Raw genomic sequence first — 19,219 nt, 5'->3', positions numbered from 1 at the left:
TGGGTATTTAAAACAATTAATTAATTACACAAAACATGTCCATGAGAGAGCTGATATGGGTATTTAAAACAATTAATTAATTACACAAAACAACATAGTTTCAATCTGCTGAGGTCATTTGTAACCTCACGATGACCTCAGTGGGTCGAAAAGTCGTTACTTGAATTGTGGTTTTAAATGAAAGTTTTATTGACCATCTCAGCTTTTATGAGTTATAAAAAAAATGAAAGAATTTCAGCCAGAAATGATGATTAAGATAAATTTACACGTTAGTGTAGAACATATTAGTGTACAACGTAATGGAGATATTAAAACGTATTAGTGTAAAACGTAATGGAGATATTAAAACGTATTAGTGTAAAACGTAATGGAGATATTAAAACGTGTTAGTGTAAAACGTAATGGAGATATTAAAACATGTTAGTGTTAACGTAACGAAGATATTAAAACATGTTAGTGTTGAACGTGATGAAGATATATTAAGTCATGTTAATGTTGAACGTGATGAAGATATTAAATCATGTTAGTGTTGAACGTGATGAAGATATATTAAATCATGTTAGTGTTGAACGTGATGAAGATATTAAATCATGGTAGTGTTGAACGTGATGAAGGTATTAAATCATGGTAGTGTTGAACGTGATGAAGATATTAAATCATGATAGAGTTGAGCGTGATGAAGATATTAAATCATGCTAGAGTTGTGCGTGATGAAGATATTAAATCATGCTAGTGTTGTGCGTGATGAAGATATTAAATCATGCTAGTGTTGAACGTGATGAAGATATTAAATCATGGTAGTGTTGAGCGTGATGAAGATATTAAATCATGGTAGTGTTGAACGTGATGAAGATATTAAATCATGGTAGTGTTGAACGTGATGAAGATATATGTTATGCATCACAGTTCAGAAAGTATTCTATTACAAGAAACTAATGTTTACATTAAAGCCTGAAAACTGAACTCTAATATATTTCACCTCTACACTACACCGCAGCATGGATCTGGTGTATTCAGAACATTACGTTATTATTATGGGTTTAATTGTTTTAGGGCAAAGCTGCACTGGGCTATCTGCTCCACAGAGGAAAATCGAACCCTAGATTTTAGTACTTTTTTCCATAGACTTGACGCCCTCCCACGGGGGGATAAAGGTATAAAGGTAATAGTGTGCGTGTATTGTCAAGACCAAAAGAGTTAAATGTATTTATTCGTGTACTTATGGTGGAAAATGCTACAAATGTTCACAATATAGTGAAAAGTAACTGAGAGAAATACAGAGTAGTAAGTTGGTGTGCTTAACTGTATGGAACAAAATTTGTTTGTGTATCCCGGGAAATCAATTTCGTGAAGTTGGTATACTAAACAGTTTTTAAATTGGAGTGGTTTATTTGTTGTTGTTTTCTGTATCTATATCAAAGTAATAAATAATATATTTGGTCTATCCAAAGAGGACGTATTACATTGAAGGCTAGATTTGTTAGTTATATGTTAATTCTTTTATATTGACAATAATTGTCGAATTCACTCACGCAGCAGTAATTTACGCTATTGAGAAATTTTGAAGTGTAATAAGTAGCATGGAATTCAAATAATAATTTATTGGAAAATACCATGCTTGGAATTGAAATTGTCTAATTTATAACAGATTTTTATACACAATAAATAACAGTTTATGAATATTGAAGCGTGGTGTGCTCGTTTCATAGCACATACTTATTTATTTCAAAGGAAAAAAATATTTTTTAAAAGAAGTTATCTATTACTGGTAATACATTTTATCTGAAACAACTTCGTACAAATACACCTAAACATTAGGTGTGAACTTGGAGAATAAGGTAAATGTACATCTATGTATTTTATTTTCTTAAATTAAGACAAATTGTGTTGTAACATGGAAAACCTTGTTAACAGATAAAAACTATAAATATGACAATCACAATAAGTCCTATAATTGTTGATATTTTGTAAGACATTATATTAAGAAGGAACAGTGAACCAAACTGTCGCTTATTTCTTTGAAGGCTTAGCGAGTTTCCAGTAAGTTTTGAAGAGTTTTTATGTTATTATAAGAATTACAGAAATAACTGCTACTTACCAATCATAAGTGAAAGATACGTTTTTTGGAACTGATGGTTTGTTGGTAAACTTTGGGCCTAATGTTAATAATTCTTTTTTCGAAGGTTTTAATGAATCTCTAGAGACAGGTAAATGTTGTAAAATATGAAAAACTGTAATGAAGTTAATATCTAGACAAGAGAGACGACAGTGTCAAATAAAAATATCGCATGAATGAATAGAATATAAGGTTCATTCTGAGGTTACAATGACTAGAATGAATCCTTTTAGGAATCAGTTTATTCATTAGAGCAATTTCTTTGTTGAATTTCGCTCAAAGCTCTAGTATACTCGTGTGTTAGCAGTCCCTAAGCAGGATGAAAAAGCAACTAGTCAACACCAACGAAGAGTGGGACTGACCGTCACATTAAAATGCCTCAATTGAAAGGATTGCATGTTCGGAAACTGGATTCGAACTCAGCGTACGAGTCGAATGCGCTAACCACCAGACCGACTCTTTTCTATATCGATTCATTTATTATGTGTCGTACGTAGTATGAATAAATCTAGTAAACCAAAACTAACCTTTGTTTAGCTGTTTGAAATTTAGATGTTTGGATAAAACATTCGACAGTGTAAGTTGCAGGCCTGGCATGGCCAAGCGTGTTAAGGCGTGCGACTCGTAATCTGAGGGTTGCGGGTTCGCATCCCCGTCGCGGCAAACATGCTCGCCCTTTCATCCGTGGGAGCGTTATAATGTGACGGTCAATCCCACTATTCGTTGGTAAAAGAGTAGCCCAAGAGTGGGCTGTGGGTGGTGATGACTAGCTGCCTTCCCTCTAGTCTTACAGTGCTAAATTAGGGACGGCTAGCACAGATAGCCCTCGAGTAGCTTTGTGCGAAATCAAAAACAAACAAACAGACAAGCGTAAGTCGCACCTATTGAATAAAATAATATTCAGAAAATTGGATTTTGTTGGACGTGTTATCCAATTTATAAAAATACCTTATTATATGTAGTTCAGGGGTCTGTCTGAACTTCAGCGATTTCTTTCAAGACAGTTGTGTCTAAAGTAGATCTGATAATTGGATTTTTATTTATATTAACTATAGAACTTTTTCTTTATAATGTAAGAAATAACTTTTTTTTTTTCAGAAAATGATATCAAGTCTTACACTTATCATTTGATACTGATGATATAAATTATTTGCAGTCGACAGAAGTTACTGTCAGTGAAAACTCAATGAAGTATGAAGTGTATTATCTAGATCAAAGTTTGATTATGAAATGTTTTAGGTTTAGTGTCTCGTTTTTGGAAACCAAACACACACATAAATCAGACCATACATGGTTGAATCACGGAATAAAATGTTTAGATTTATTTGGGAAATCCATCAGCACTAAGAGAAAGAATATGTTATTACAGTTGGAAACGTTTTCAACATTATTTTATCATTAAAAGAGAAAGTATTCATTTTTAATCGCAGTACCATTAGTGGGTATGTGGAACATACTTCAGGTGTTAGACTTCCATTAACTAATATCCAAAATGCTTTCATGCAGTCGCTTGGGCGGAACGACCATTTGTTAAACAGGTATACCATCTTTCGAAGAAATGACATTGAACCTTGGATCTCTCTACACCCATTTCAATTACATTTGGAGTCATATCAACGTTTCCAGTTTCGTACAGCTCGTTTGATGAATCAGCTGGAACAACAGGAAAAGTCAGGAATATTTTAAAAATCTTTTTTAGAAAACATTTTAGTGTCAAAATCAGAATAAAACTCTAAAAAAACTATTCTGTTTAAAGCACTTAAAACATCCGTTTTATTTGCTGGTAATTAGTTTGATAACAGCGTCAGAGATTATGGACAAGCAAATAAATAAATGGAAGATTATAAGGTTAATCTTGTCTTCACCTTTATTAATAATTAAAATAGATAACTCTTGAACAGACTCGTGACAGTGTGTATAAACATAGAAATGTAACTTATATAGTAACAGTGTATTGTATCTAGTTTATAATCATCAGTAACAAGCATTTTGACAAAAACTGAAGAAGATTTGAATGATTATCATCTTAAATTAGTGAAAAAGGACATGGAAGACAAGGTCAAGAAGCGAAGCGTGACGTGCGTGCAACACTGTGGTTAAAGTGAATAAATATGGTGGATAGCGATTTGTATCAGTATTGTAACATTATGCTAACTAACGTGTGTATTGTAGTTGTGTTGCAAAGGAACTATTATTAAATATGATTTGTAAATGTTGTTGAATTGTTTTAGAAAGATCATGTAAACCGTACGATGACTGATATTTATAATATAAAAATACAATGTTCTAATTAATTAGGTATGAATAACTAACATAAGTGTATGAAGTTAAGTGAAACGAACAGAGCCGTTGGTGCGTGACAAGTGTGACGATCAAATCCTACTATTCGGGTAGATAAGAGTAGCGCAATGGTTGGCGGTGGATGCTGATGACTGGCTGTTTTTCCTCTTGCGTTTCATTTCAAAATTAGCAACGATTGTACATAGATAATCCTTATGTATTGGTCTTATATATTGAGTTTTATTTTAAGTGCGAAGCTGCACTACGCAATTTTTAGCATTATGAGGTTTTGAGTCTACCGTAGAGCCACCACAGGGACATTGTTTATTAATTTTGCGCATAGCGACATAAGGGCTGTCAACGCTAGCTGTTCCTAATTTAGCAGTGTAAGACTAGAGAGGGAAAGCAGATAGTAATTACCACCCTGGGTTGGCATGGTCAGGTGATTAAGCCATTCGACTCGTAATCTGAGGGTCGATGGTTCGAATTCCCGTTACACCAAACATGCTCGCCTTTTCAGCCGTGGGACCGCGACAATGTGAGGATGAATCCTGCTATTCGTTGGTAAAAGAGTAGCGTAAGAGTTGGCGGTGGGTGGTGATGACTAGCTGCCTTCCCTCTAGTCTTACACTGCAAAATTAGGGACGGCTAGCGCAGATAGTTCTCATGTATCTTTGCGCGAAATTCAAAACAAACTAAACCATTATCACCTACCACCAACTCTTAGGCTACTTTTCTGCCAACGAATAGTGGGATCGGCCGTCACACAGTGACGCCCCCACGGCTGAAAAAAAGGCGACAATGATTGGTGTAAGGGGGATTCGAACCCGCGACCTCGAGATTACAAGCCTAGTGCCCTAACCACCTGGCCATGTCGAGCCACAGAGAGACATAATTTGTGTTAAAGGTGAATTTTATAAAAGTAGTATATTTTTCAAATGTTTTTATGTAACATAAAGTTGTATTGTGATGTGTTTTGTTTTTTAAAAAAAACGTTGTACAGAGATCACGTCTTTGTAGGTAAGGTATAAGCTTTAGTATATTACAAAATAACGTACTTTTAGATTTGCGAATTTATATACATGTATTAAAGCAAACACAGTGTGTATTCTTATGTGTGAAACAATCTTGTAATATCTGTAAAACATATAAACGTAGTTCAAACGTTATTCTCTTGTGATAATAAATGTATTCCGTTGGTTCTGATAAACAGCATTTCAAATAAAACATTCAATTCCTGAGAAACACTGATCTCGAAGTAAGTACGTGTGGTGAATCTGCACAAGACCCGTTCAGCTGTGATAAAGAGTAAGATGACAAACTAATAAAGTTCACTTTATTGTTACTGCGTGGTTCATGCCTTTGGTTCACTTTATTGTTACTGAGTGGTTCATGCCTTTGGTTCACTTTATTGTTACTGCGTGGTTCATGCCTTTGGTTCACTTTATTGTTACTGCGTGGTTCATGCCTCTGGTTCACTTTATTGTTACTGCGTGGTTCATACCTTTGGTTCACTTTATTGTTACTGCGTGGTTCATGCCTCTGGTTCACTTTATTGTTACTGCGTGGTTCATGCCTCTGGTTCACTTTATTGTTACTGCGTGGTTCATACCTTTGGTTCACTTTATTGTTACTGCGTGGTTCATACCTTTGGTTCACTTTATTGTTACTGCGTGGTTCATGCCTCTGGTTCACTTTATTGTTACTGCGTGGTTCATGCCTCTGGTTCACTTTATTGTTACTGCGTGGTTCATGCCTCTGGTTCACTTTATTGTTTCTGCGTGGTTCATGCCTCTGGTTCACTTTATTGTTACTGCGTGGTTCATGCCTCTGGTTCACTTTATTGTTTCTGCGTGGTTCATGCCTCTGGTTCACTTTATTGTTACTGCGTGGTTCATGCCTCTGGTTCACTTTATTGTTACTGCGTGGTTCATGCCTCTGGTTCACTTTATTGTTACTGCGTGGTTCATACCTTTGGTTCACTTTATTGTTACTGCGTGGTTCATACCTTTGGTTCACTTTATTGTTACTGCGTGGTTCATACCTTTGGTTCACTTTATTGTTACTGCGTGGTTCATGCCTTTGGTTCTAATAAAGCTCACTTTATTGTTACTGCGTGGTTCATGCCTTTGGTTCACTTTATTGTTACTGCGTGGTTCATACCTCTGGTTCACTTTATTGTTACTGCGTGGTTCATGCCTTTGGTTCACTTTATTGTTACTGCGTGGTTCATGCCTTTGGTTCACTTTATTGTTACTGCGTGGTTCATGCCTCTGGTTCACTTTATTGTTACTGCGTGGTTCATGCCTCTGGTTCACTTTATTGTTACTGCGTGGTTCATACCTTTGGTTCACTTTATTGTTACTGCGTGGTTCATGCCTCTGGTTCACTTTATTGTTACTGCGTGGTTCATGCCTCTGGTTCACTTTATTGTTACTGCGTGGTTCATGCCTCTGGTTCACTTTATTGTTACTGCGTGGTTCATACCTTTGGTTCACTTTATTGTTACTGCGTGGTTCATGCCTCTGGTTCACTTTATTGTTACTGCGTGGTTCATGCCTCTGGTTCACTTTATTGTTACTGCGTGGTTCATGCCTTTGGTTCTAATAAAGCTCACTTTATTGTTACTGCGTGGTTCATGCCTCTGGTTCACTTTATTGTTACTGCGTGGTTCATGCCTTTGGTTCTAATAAAGCTCACTTTATTGTTACTGCGTGGTTCATGCCTTTGGTTCTAATAAAGCTCACTTTATTGTTACTGCGTGGTTCATGCCTCTGGTTCACTTTATTGTTACTGCGTGGTTCATGCCTTTGGTTCACTTTATTGTTACTGCGTGGTTCATGCATTTGGTTCTAATAAAGCTCACTTTATTGTTACTGCGTTGTTCATGCCTTTGGTTCTTATAAAGCTCACTTTATTGTTACTGCGTGGTTCATGCCTTTGGTTCTAATAAACCTAAAATACAGGGTTGAATTTCCGCGCTACAAAAAGCCCATTGTTCGATTTTTACGTTCAAACAAACCATGCGAAAACTTTCGCTGAAAATCGAATATTCGCTAGCTTACGAGAAGCTTGAGGATTTATAACGCTAAAATTCGGGGTACCGTCCTTTATATTGGGCTCAGTGTAGATGCCCCGCTGCCCAGATTTTGGCTAAAAGAAAACAAACGTACAGAAAATCGACATGTCCCTTTCTAGCCAAAAGGTCTAACTATAATTTAATATGTGAAACAATAAATTCACAGCGCGATTTCAGAAACTAGAAACAACTTATGCAAATACAGTATACGTAAGATAAAAGCAAATATACCATGCACTGGCGATTATGAAGAGAATCGGACATTCTGTCAGAAACCATTACTGAAAGGTGGTTAGAGTTCTGTAAAATAATATCCGTTTGACACCAACATTACTTTAATATCCATTTAATTACTATCACTACTTCAATATCCGTGTGACATCAACATTACCTCAATATCTGTTTGACACCAACATCAATATCTTTGATACCAGCATTACTTTAGTATCCGTTTGATTACCAACATTACTTCAATATCTGTTTCACACCAACATTACTTCTGCTTGAAAACCACACATATTTTCACGGATATCAGAACTTCTATTATAAAACATTAGACTTTCAAGCCGGATACCACACACAAAAACGGTAACAGCACTTATCAGAAAAATCACATTAGAAATTCTGGTTTAGCATCAGACATTGCTGATAAAACTCGCACAAATAAAAGATTCTTTGCATCTAAAATATGTCTTTTTATCATTCTCCTAATAAGACTGACAGTCAGGACAAATGAAATGTGTTCTAAAGTATTGATGGCTGAACGTGAAATGTGTCTACTCTTGACTTAATTTCCATGAATCCTTGCTGTGTTAATAATACTACTTATGGTGTGACTTCAAATAAAGAAAACTTAGTCTTATTCCCTGTACTATCTGTCTTTTTTGCAGTGAAGGCCTTTCTCCCTCTCGAGTTCGAGTCTCGCTCTTTGAATCTCAGAAGCCTGTTTTAGTCCTCACACCAGAATCCACGAAATTTCCTTTCGACTTCATCATTCCTTCTAACATGACTTCCACACCATCAACTGAAGCGCCATCTTATGGACCTAAGAAAAGGTAAGATCAATACGAATAAATATTTTCAGCGTCTGCATTTATCTCTAAATTCAAGTAATTGTGCCGTCCTTGGTGTGCAAAACTTTTTTTGTTAATTTCTTAATGAAGACTTGTATGGTATTACTCGTAGAGTTATATGACATATTCACATGTAGCTGTCTGATAGTATATCGTTGTCAGCCTTCTCACTCTGGCTGTTAGTTGGAGAGAAATAGTCGTATTCAAAGTTGGCTGGCTGATTTTTACCTGATGTATGGAAAGTACCGATGTATTCTGGCTGTATATTTCGTTATCTACCCTAAAACTGGCCTATAACCGCTATTGGTATATTTTTTCTCACACGATAACAGAAAACAATTTTCCGAAAGTTTGCGCCCGAACGATGAAGTAACACATGTAAAGCGAATCTTATCTGCTTTTCTAGCCTCGACTGACTAGGAAAGTAGCAAAAATTTCGACAGTTTGGCATGTTGGTCTGTTATAAATAGCGCTGTACCATCACTGTGGTGTTGCGCACACAGGATATTCTTGCTTCTATATACTGCACGAACCACGCACGGAGAAAGACGCATTCTCCGTAAGCCGCACCCGTGGCGGCGCTGCTTACCCACATAAGGAGCCCAGAATCAGTCAGTTATGTTATGAATGTCTTGTTTTATAATTGTAGATATTTTGTCAATGTCTTTTTACGGTGTTTTAATAACATCGTGATTCGAAGTTTTTCCAAGAAGTGACTATAATTCAGTTAGCGATTATCTTTTCCAAAATATTTCAGTACGTGATAAAGGGCGATATTGGCTTTGTTGGCAATTGTTAAACCTCATTTAATCATCTCTTAACTCTCTGTTATCCAGGGTACAGGAGTAAGCTAATGCTTGTGTACTTGCGCAGAGAGATGTATCTTTGATCTTGAACTGAGTGACGATGCATACTTTTAATCTTGTATGAACAAAAACTTCCTGATTTGTCATGTTTGCCTTTTCATTTTTTTGTGTGTGATTGTCACAAAACCTACTGTTAAACGTGTTTGCGTTGTATTACTCCTCGGTAGTGCCGTGAAGTACCATCGTGCAATGATATTGGTAGGCCTACTTTCACCTGAGAAGTGAAAACTGAAATGGCGAGCCACGTAGATGCTCGATTGCGACTTTACTACGTTACAGTACCGAGAGAAAGGTGTGGTTAATAGGATATTAAAGGAAAGAGGGAAACCCGTATTAAAAATTAGTTAGTTAGAAATGAGCATTATTATAAATTGTTAGTTTTAGCTGTATTATTATGCATGTGTTTTACAAAACTTACATATAAATTCGATGATTATTTCGATTTTTCATTTCAAGTTATCTAACTTAAAAATAGTTACACACTTTTTTGTAGATTACATATTTATAATTTACATACCAGTGGCATTATTACATTTCACAGGATGTACTTCGTTCTTAAAATGAAAAAATGTTATAAAAATAAATATTTATTGTTAAAAAAATCAAGTAAAACTGTTGCAAATTTATCGTATACATTTAGTTTACAGAGCAATTTAAATAGTATAGGGTTTCTTCAGTATGGCTGGGAAACCACTTGAAACACTTGGTAGTATTTTCAGTATATTGTTATTAGTAAGGACAGAGAAGATACCTGATGGTTTAGTTTAGTGTTAATGACTATATATACAGGCTGTTGTTACAGTGTTTCATAGTATATGTTTCAATTAATTATCTAACAGTATATGTACCTGAATAACTCCAATGTTAACTGTTACATAATAATCTGAATACAAAGTTTGTATTAATATTAATTTCTTCTTCAGAACTAGCATGAAAAATAACACAAATAATAGAGTTAATTATAACATAAAGAGTCACTACTTACATAGGAGTCAAACAGTGGCTTAATTATTACTTTATGTAATCAATAGTGTAGATGTCATACAGTAATGTTAATTACAGCTTGATGTGGCCAGCTGCACAGATGTCATACAGTAATGTGAATTACAGCTTGATGTGGCAAGCTGCAGAGATGTCATACAGTAATGTGAATTACAGCTTGATGTGGCCAGCTGCACGGATGTCGTACAGTACTGTCAATTACCGCTAGATGCGGCCAGCTGCACGGATGTCGTACGGTACTGTCAATTACCGCTAGATGCGGCCAGCTGCACGGATGTCGTACGGTACTGTCAATTACCGCTAGATGCGGCCAGCTGCACGGATGTCGTTAGGTACAGTCAATTACCGCTCGATGCGGTCAGCTGCACGGATGTCGTACGGTACTGTCAATTACCGCTCGATGTGGTCAGCTGCACGGATGTCGTACGGTACTGTCAATTACCGCTCGATGTGGTCAGCTGCACGGATGTCGTACGGTACTGTCAATTACCGCTCGATGTGGTCAGCTCCACGGATGTCGTACGGTACTGTCAATTTCTGCTTGATCTGGTCAGTTGCACAGTACCATCTATCTAGATGTCATGGTAGTGTTCATTACAACTAAAATTTATATATTTATAAATATGTACAATATACAGTGAAGCTGTACATGCTGATTAAAGTGCTCATTCATACACAGCTTGTATTTAATGACAGTTTATAATAAGTTACATAAAATAGTTGGTTGCTTCTTAAAATAATTTTTGTGACAAGTATGTTATATTGGTGTGGAAACATTTGGAACCATTATCTCATATTGACATTGTGTTAAAGAAGGAAGGTATCATTTTACTATTCTTAATAATTTTACGAAGGATTTTATTATAAATCATTTCAGAAAGAAACTTTTGGCAAACATAGCTATAATATTTTCAGCCAGTGTTTTAAATAAGCACATGTTTACTAGTTACTGCTTGAAGCTATGTCACAAAGGTAGTTAATTCATGAAGTGTGAAACCTTTGTGCAAGTTTTATAGTCATTATTTGTTTCTATTCAAAATAATAATTTTTGGAGAACTTGTGTTTTGTACTTGTATACTTTTTATAGTAACCATCTGTGAATGAATTTTGTAGTAGTACAAGTTTATATCCAAGGTAAAAGTTGTTTGTTTTTTATATATATATAGTAGTTTTAATTTGTTACTTTTTATGATTGTAGGAAGTGAACTCTTATGCATAAGTTAACTTACAGTGTTGATTACTGTATACAGAAACTGTGTTTGTGGTACTTACTACATATTGAATTATTATTGTATCAGTTATCTGATATGTTGATTTATAGATTAAATTTTCTCTTGATATCACCATTTCCATCACAGTTGCTCAGCAACTTGCCTTATGAACAGTTTTATTCATCTGTGGTTCTGAAAAGTATTTCCTTGCATCAGACTACCTTAATGAATAATCTGAGAATGTAATTGGATGATATACATTGTAAACTTGTTCTTTCTGTTGAATAGCTCTGAAAATGGGATTGATAACCCCTTCAGACCTGATGGAGACCTAAGTAAAGAAGCAGAATCTATAGTCTGCCTCATCAAAGAAGGAAAACCAATAACTCCTACCAAAGGAGAGCGTGAAGACTCAGGGCTGGAAGACTTAGTCCAGGAACCAACAGTGGATGAAGTTGACAAAGCAAAAGAAGTAAATATAGTGCCATCAGTGGCTAACAGTGTCACTTCTGCTAAGGCTGATGTGAATGGTGATGCACCAAAAACTGCAAGTCCATCAGAACCAGCTATTGTAGAAGTTCAACATGGAATTGTTGTACCACCAGCTGACTCCTCTCAAGTGGAGTCTGTTGTCATAAAGAAAAAACCAAAATGCAGATGTTGTGTTATTCAGTAAGAAGGATGATGTCCATTGAGAGTGGATTATCATAAAATATCCCATTATTTTATTTTTGAAGGATATCTGCCTGGACCAATCATAATACTCTCAAAATGAGTTTCATTAAACGCTGCTTTATATTCTTTGGTTCTTCTGTTGGCTACTTCTGAAGAGATCTTGAAAACCATGTATGATTGTCTCGAGTTAAACTGTTGGCTGTTTTATTGCAGTCAAGCATCATATTTTGGTGTGTGCCTTGGTAATGACTGAGATGGATTTGTTAGAAAATTGAATGTTACTTAGCAGCTACAAGCATGGTGTCATCCAACAGAATAAGTTCATATAATGTTTCTAGGCTTCAGCTATTAATTTACATCAGCCACTTTGCATGGTGTTTTTTCTGTTTCAGGCCTTCCACCTAGAAATTTGTTCTTCGAGCATTGAGTGTTAGAAAAAGTTACTTATCACATCAAAATCCATCCATAGGGTCTCAAACTGTCCAATACCACTTTGATTAGTTGTAATCGATGTTAAAACAACTGTATGGAAGAACATGACTTATTTTTTCCAAACAATTTATTTTATTAGTTTCTTTATACAATTAAAAATCATGTATGAACCAGAAGTACATTGGATAATGGTATTTTATTATTACAATTGCCATATAAAAGAATATACCCTGACCTATTGTCAGATGACATTATTAATTGTTTTTTTAAATGAGAATGTTTATAAAACACTAGTATGTGTTGTGTAAGCTACTGTTAGAGTGGAAATACTGAAAACTGCAAGGTTTTCTGCACATCAGATACCAAGAAGTATTTATGTATTAAATTTAAGATTAATATTATGTGAAATACAAACAGAGAAAAATAACGTACATTAAAGCTTGGATGACCTAACTTACATCTTAAAGAAGCTAAAAGTGTTTAAGTATGTGGTTATACTCAAAACATTTTATATCAGGGATTGTTTAGAGGTGTACTGATGTTCAAGAATTACTGATATGAAAAGAAACAAAGGTTACAGGTCGTGGAGAAGTACTGTGGTGTTAGTTATAGGTGGATGATTCTGACCCTATGGATTGATTTAGGAATTTTAGTACTGCAGAATGATGTTATAAAATCAAAAGATAAGAGAATAAAAATAGTTTCGTGAACTTAAGTGTATATTTTGTCCACACTTACATTAATTCACCAGTTAAGCGCATAAGTAGTAGCTCAAACGTAACAAGACCAGACATTTATAAACTGAGTCATGTTGTTATTGTTTTACAAAGTAACCCATAGATCTCGTTAGCAGTGTTATTTTTATCCATACAACATAATCATTATAGATCAAGAGGCCTATAAAGAACTACAATCTAACCAATATAAAAACAGTTCATACTAAGTTTCAGAAGTTGTCGTTTAGTGAGATACCTTTCACGCTGAGTAATGGGTTCAATAGTAAAACAAGAGCAACCTTCAGAGTAGATAAACTTATTTTAATTTTTACAGTCCATAGTACTGGGTCATCAACAGGTAAATGTTTCAAATATTTTATTAAACAAAAATTGTCCTCAAAAACTTACGTTCCACAAATAGGTTTTTTAAAGAATAAACTGACATTATATAGGCATGAATGGTTCAAAGTTAGTATATAGTGTCACCATTTTTTTAAATGACAGAGGGCTCTGTAAAGTAAAGAAATTGAATTACATTTGTGTAGTAATAACCACATTTCACATTGCAATAATTGTGAGCTGGAAAGTTGGGCCTATTCCATTGTCTGTCAATTAATTATTCTATAAACAGCAATCTTACTATATAAGAAAATGTATTATTACTTTTTATATTTTTATTATACAGCAGAAACATTAACATTTATATAATCCAAACATAGAATATCCCAGAAAAAATGTAACATCCTTACAAAATTCCTCTATTAAAACTGTTACTTGGTACAAGTACAGAAAGAAATAAAAGATACTGACCATATATTTTACTTCTTTACTATATATTACAGTACAGTTAGAACTATAGCAAGTTCATACACGTAACATGTGACTGTCTAGTACGTAGCTCTGTTAAAGTACAGTTAGACCTTTAGTAAACTGATATACTTAACATATGACTGTTTAGTACACAACTCTGTTAAAATACAGTTAGACCTTTAGTAAACTGATATACTTAACATATGACTTTAGTACACAACTCTGTGAAGATACAGTTAGACCTTTAGTAAACTGATATACTTAACATGTGACTGTTTAGTACACAACTCTGTTAAGATACAGTTAGACCTTTAGTAAACTGATATACTTAACATATGACTGTTTAATACACAACTCTGTTAAAATACAGTTAGACCTTTAGTAAACTGATATACTTAACATGTGACTGTTTAGTACACAACTCTGTTAAAATACAGTTAGACCTTTAGTAAACTGATACACTTAACATTTGACCATATAGCAGTTCTCTTAAAGTATAGTTAAGCATATAGTAAACTGATACGCTTAACATTTGATGTCCACTGCTTAGTTCTATTAAAGTACAGTTAGACTTATAGTAAACTGATACACTTAACATTTGACACTAGCGCTTAGTTCTACTGAAATACAATTACACCTATAGTAAACTGACAAATCTTTGACTATAAGACCATACAACCTACGTTCTGCTCAATATTACTTGGTATAATTTTAGATAAAATTATATATGAACTGATGGGCTTATTTGGCCACAAGTATGAATTAGTTTGCTTTGGGCTAAATTTTGTATAGGTGTGGATAGTAATTAGTTGACCTGGTTTTTGTTGTATTCAATAAAAGTTCAAACATAAATGTTGTTAGTTGGTCATTCACTAATTTCTTATAATTAATCTGGTTGTGGTCAGGTTTCTTTGACTTATAAACAAGTGAAAGACCTTTAATTTTTGTCCTTATTTTATAATCACTGTTATCTCTTGCAGTGTACATTGGGGTTTCTCTGACATTTCTACAGTTTTTTCATTCTAGACAATGTGTATGTAATCATTAGTTTAAAATTTCATCACTTAAAGGTTAACACATCATATCTCCAGTTTTAGAATGAGTTTTTGAGACATGTCCTTCATATCCTATTTTTTATATGCACGTTCTGCACTTATAAACACATTTCTGTTTCTAGTGTTTGCTCTTTCCTTTTTTTTCCATATGTCTCTCTAAATGTCAGGCTTTCTTTAAAGACCATTTAGATAACAGCTTTACGTTTTTACTCATAACTAGTGTTTCTCAACATTCATGTGTGGACAACAGTTTTGACATGCTTCCAACTTGTTGTCAGTTTATCTCAACAGGTGCTTACTAGGGAGAAGTTTTATACATTGTAATGCTATGACAGTGTATGTTTAGCTAATGGTCAATTTTTCTTCACATCCACTGACTTAATACATGTTTAAAACATGTCCATCTAATGGTCAGTTTTTCTAAATAGACACTGTTTACTGGGTAGTGTTCTACACCTGTTTGTTTATCCTGTTGTCAGCTTTTCAACACCTTGTCAAGTAGTCTAAATATTAATGATTCCCTCTTATCCACACTGTAGCTAAGAGTTATATATTTCTAGTTTCAAAGTAGCTAAAACAGGTTTAAAAATATGAAGCAACTACAGTGATCTACAAGCATTTTAGTCACTTGTACCAAAAATGAATTGTAATTTTGCTACAAGACATAAATTATTTACATCCTGAAAATCAGGACCTGTTTATTTTCACCTTAGTTATTATATAGTAATCAAGTGGTTATTGAAGTAAGTTTGAAAGCTGTGATATTCTGGAATTATTATTGTTTTAGTAACCATACACCCCTGCAGTATATGAGTTAGTGCCATGTTTTAATACACAGCATGACACTGTTGTATTGTACAACAAGCGTAAGGAAGGATCTTACTTATGATGTGCAGAACTATATCATATTATGTTGAAGTGTTATACTGTATCTCACTATGACTTAGTGTTACTTAATGTGATACTGTATTGGAGGATTTCCTCAGTTTGTTGTAATATCTTACTATATCCTATAGCTGTTACAGTACTACACTGTGTTGGAGTACTGTATGACATTATTGGAGTACTGTTACACTATAAAACAATGTTGCAGGGCAATAAATATCACTAGGTTAAAGTGTCATATAGTATCACACTATTTACATTGTAGGAGTTGCATTGTATGGAGTGCTAAACAGTGTCACATTATATGGTAGTGTTGTATAATACTACTATTAGTTACTTCTGTAGTTTCTCACAGAAACTCATTAAGATAAAGACAGTTTTCTTAAACTTTGAATTATTTAAATTTTACCCTGATTTGTTCTTAACTGAAATATTTACACAGTGGGTATGATTCTTCAGTTTTGGTTTGTGGTCATACAGAAATCATAGCTTGTATTAGACTTCAACCATTTAATTACTGTTATCCTCCTGTCCTCGCTAATCAGCTCATATTCATAGTTCTCAACATATGCTTGTTTTATGTAACTCAACTTGCATTACAGCCAGTCCTTAAGAGCTTAATGATGTGAAACAATGTTCAGACAGTGATAATATGAACTGCATTAGTTAAGCAGTAGAAATATTGATGAAATTACATAAACAGAGGCATAATTAATTGGAATCATGAAACAGTGGTAACATGAATAATTTTATCTAAGCAATATTATAAATCATATGATTCCAGCAGTGGAATTGGATTATTTAAATATGTAAAATTCTAACCAATGTTCCAAAACCTATCAAAATATTGGTTATCTTTAATGGTTTGTTATGCAAATCAAAGTTACTCTATAAATGTATTTTCAGTTCCTTCAGAAATACCTTTCTAAATCCTTTTAAAATTTATTAGAAAATTTTCATATACAGCAATACTATTTAAAAGTAAATTGTCTTTACCCTCTGTATTTCACTTTGTATGATTAGCCAAATAAAGTTATATTTATTTACACCCAAGGTTGAATGCTGGTTTAACTAATTGTTATTAATTGGACTTCATGTTATCACTATCAAATGACTTTCTGATAATGGTGTTTATTCTATTGTTTTGTGCTGTATGCCAGTCTCACTGTACTTACAGAAATTATTGAATTAAAGTTATTCATAATGACTGCAGAGTTTTGAAATGTTTTATTTTCTTCTAGGTTTACTCTGGAATTCAGTTTTATCAAGAAAATATAGGGTTATAAGATCAAAATACACACTATTGTTTCAATGCCCGTAATATGTAGTGATGACTAGTTCAGTGTCTTTCACTCTTGACTAGATATAATCATCCACATTTAATCACCAGTTCAGTGTCCTTCTCTCTTTGCTAGATGTAAACATCATTCTTTAATCATGAATAGAGTGTCTTTCAATTATGACTAGATATAATCATCCATATTTAATCACTAGTCCAGTGTCTGTCACTCTGGGCTGGATGTAAACATCACTATTTATTTAATCACTAGTCTAGTGTCTTTCTCTTTGTTAGATGTAAACATTACTATTTATTTTATCACTAGTCCAGTATCTTTCTCTTTGTTAGATGTAAACATTACTATTTATTTAATCACTAGTCTAGTGTCTTTCTATTTATTAGATATAAACTTCACTATTTATTTAATCACTAGTCTAGTGTCTTTCTCTTTGTTAGATGTAAACATTACTATTTATTTAATCACCAGTCTAGTGTCTTTCTCTTTGTTAGATCTAAACATTACTATTTATTTAATCACTAGTCTTGTGTCTTTCTCTTTGTTACATGTAAACATTACTATTTATTTAATCACTAGTCTAGTGTCTTTCTCTTTGTTAGATGTAAACATTACTACTTATTTTATCACTAGTCCAGTGTCTGTCACTCTTTGTTAGATATAAACATTACTATTTATTTAATCACTAGTCTAGTGTCTTTCTCTCTTTGTTAGATGTAAACATCAGTGTTTATTTAATCACTAGTCCAGTGTCTGTCACTCTTTGTTAGATGTAAACATCAGTGTTTATTTAATCACTAGTCCAGTGTCTGTCACTCTTTGTTAGATGTAAACATTACTATTTATTTAATCACTAGTCTAGTGTCTTTCTCTTTGTTAGATTTAAACATTACTATTTATTTAATTACTAGTCTAGTGTCTTTCTCTCTTTGTTAGATGTTAACATCACTGTTTATTTAATCACTAGTCTAGTGTCTTTCTCTCTTTGCTAGATGTTAACATCACTATTTATTTAATCACTAGTCTAGTGTCTTTCTCTTTGTTAGATGTAAACATTACTATTTATTCTTTTTATTTAATCACTAGTCTAGTGTCTTTCTCTTTGTTAGATGTAAACATTACTATTTATTTAATCACTAGTCTAGTGTCTTTTTCTCTTTGCTAGATGTAAACATTACTATTTATTTAATCACTAGTCTAGTGTCTTTCTCTCTTTGTTAGATGTAAACATTACTATTTATTTAATCACTAGTCTAGTGTCTTTCTCTTTGTTAGATGTAAACATCACTATTTATTTAATCACTAGTCTAGTGTCTTTCTCTCTTTGCTAGATGTAAACATTACTATTTATTTAATCACTAGTCTAGTGTCTTTCTCTCTTTGCTAGATGTAAACATTACTATTTATTTAATCACTAGTCTAGTGTCTTTCACTCTTTGCTAGATGTAAACATTACTATTTATTTAATCACTAGTCTAGTGTCTTTCTCTCTTTGCTAGATGTAAACATTACTATTTATTTTATCCCTAGTCTAGTGTCTTTCTCTCTTTGTTAGATATAAACATTACTATTTATTTAATCACTAGTCTAGTGTCTTTCTCTCTTTGTTAGATGTAAACATTACTATTTATTTAATCACTAGTCTAGTGTATTTCTCTCTTTGCTAGATGTAAACATCACAATTTATTTAATCACCAGTTCAGTGTCTTTTTCTAATGAATAAA

At 33.7% G+C, this 19,219-nt stretch overlaps 1 protein-coding gene and 1 long non-coding RNA gene across 9 annotated transcripts in view; one reads left to right on the top strand and one right to left on the bottom strand.

Moving 5' to 3' along the window:
* LOC143229960 (uncharacterized) overlaps window positions 1–17,410 on the top strand; it is a 164,875-nt gene extending 147,465 nt beyond the window's left edge. For all 8 annotated transcript variants that reach the window (XM_076462851.1, XM_076462850.1, XM_076462849.1 and 5 more), the window contains 2 exons: window positions 8,366–8,530; window positions 11,916–17,410. In XM_076462851.1, coding sequence (XP_076318966.1) covers window positions 8,366–8,530; window positions 11,916–12,303 — 553 coding nt within the window. In that variant the 3' untranslated portion in view covers window positions 12,304–17,410. The remainder of the gene's footprint in view (window positions 1–8,365; window positions 8,531–11,915) is intronic.
* Window positions 3,413–8,958, bottom strand: LOC143229961 (uncharacterized). The gene is made up of 2 exons (XR_013016137.1): window positions 7,867–8,958; window positions 3,413–3,769 (listed from the first exon to the last, which is right to left on the bottom strand). It is a non-coding gene; the product is annotated as an uncharacterized LOC143229961 (long non-coding RNA).
* Window positions 17,411–19,219: the final 1,809 nt, after the last annotated feature.

The sequence above is a fragment of the Tachypleus tridentatus genome, chromosome 10 (genome assembly GCF_004210375.1).
Source record: "Tachypleus tridentatus isolate NWPU-2018 chromosome 10, ASM421037v1, whole genome shotgun sequence".
NCBI lineage: Eukaryota > Metazoa > Arthropoda > Merostomata > Xiphosura > Limulidae > Tachypleus > Tachypleus tridentatus.
Note: the sequence above shows the minus strand (reverse complement) of the source record. Positions and strands in the feature narration are given on the sequence as shown.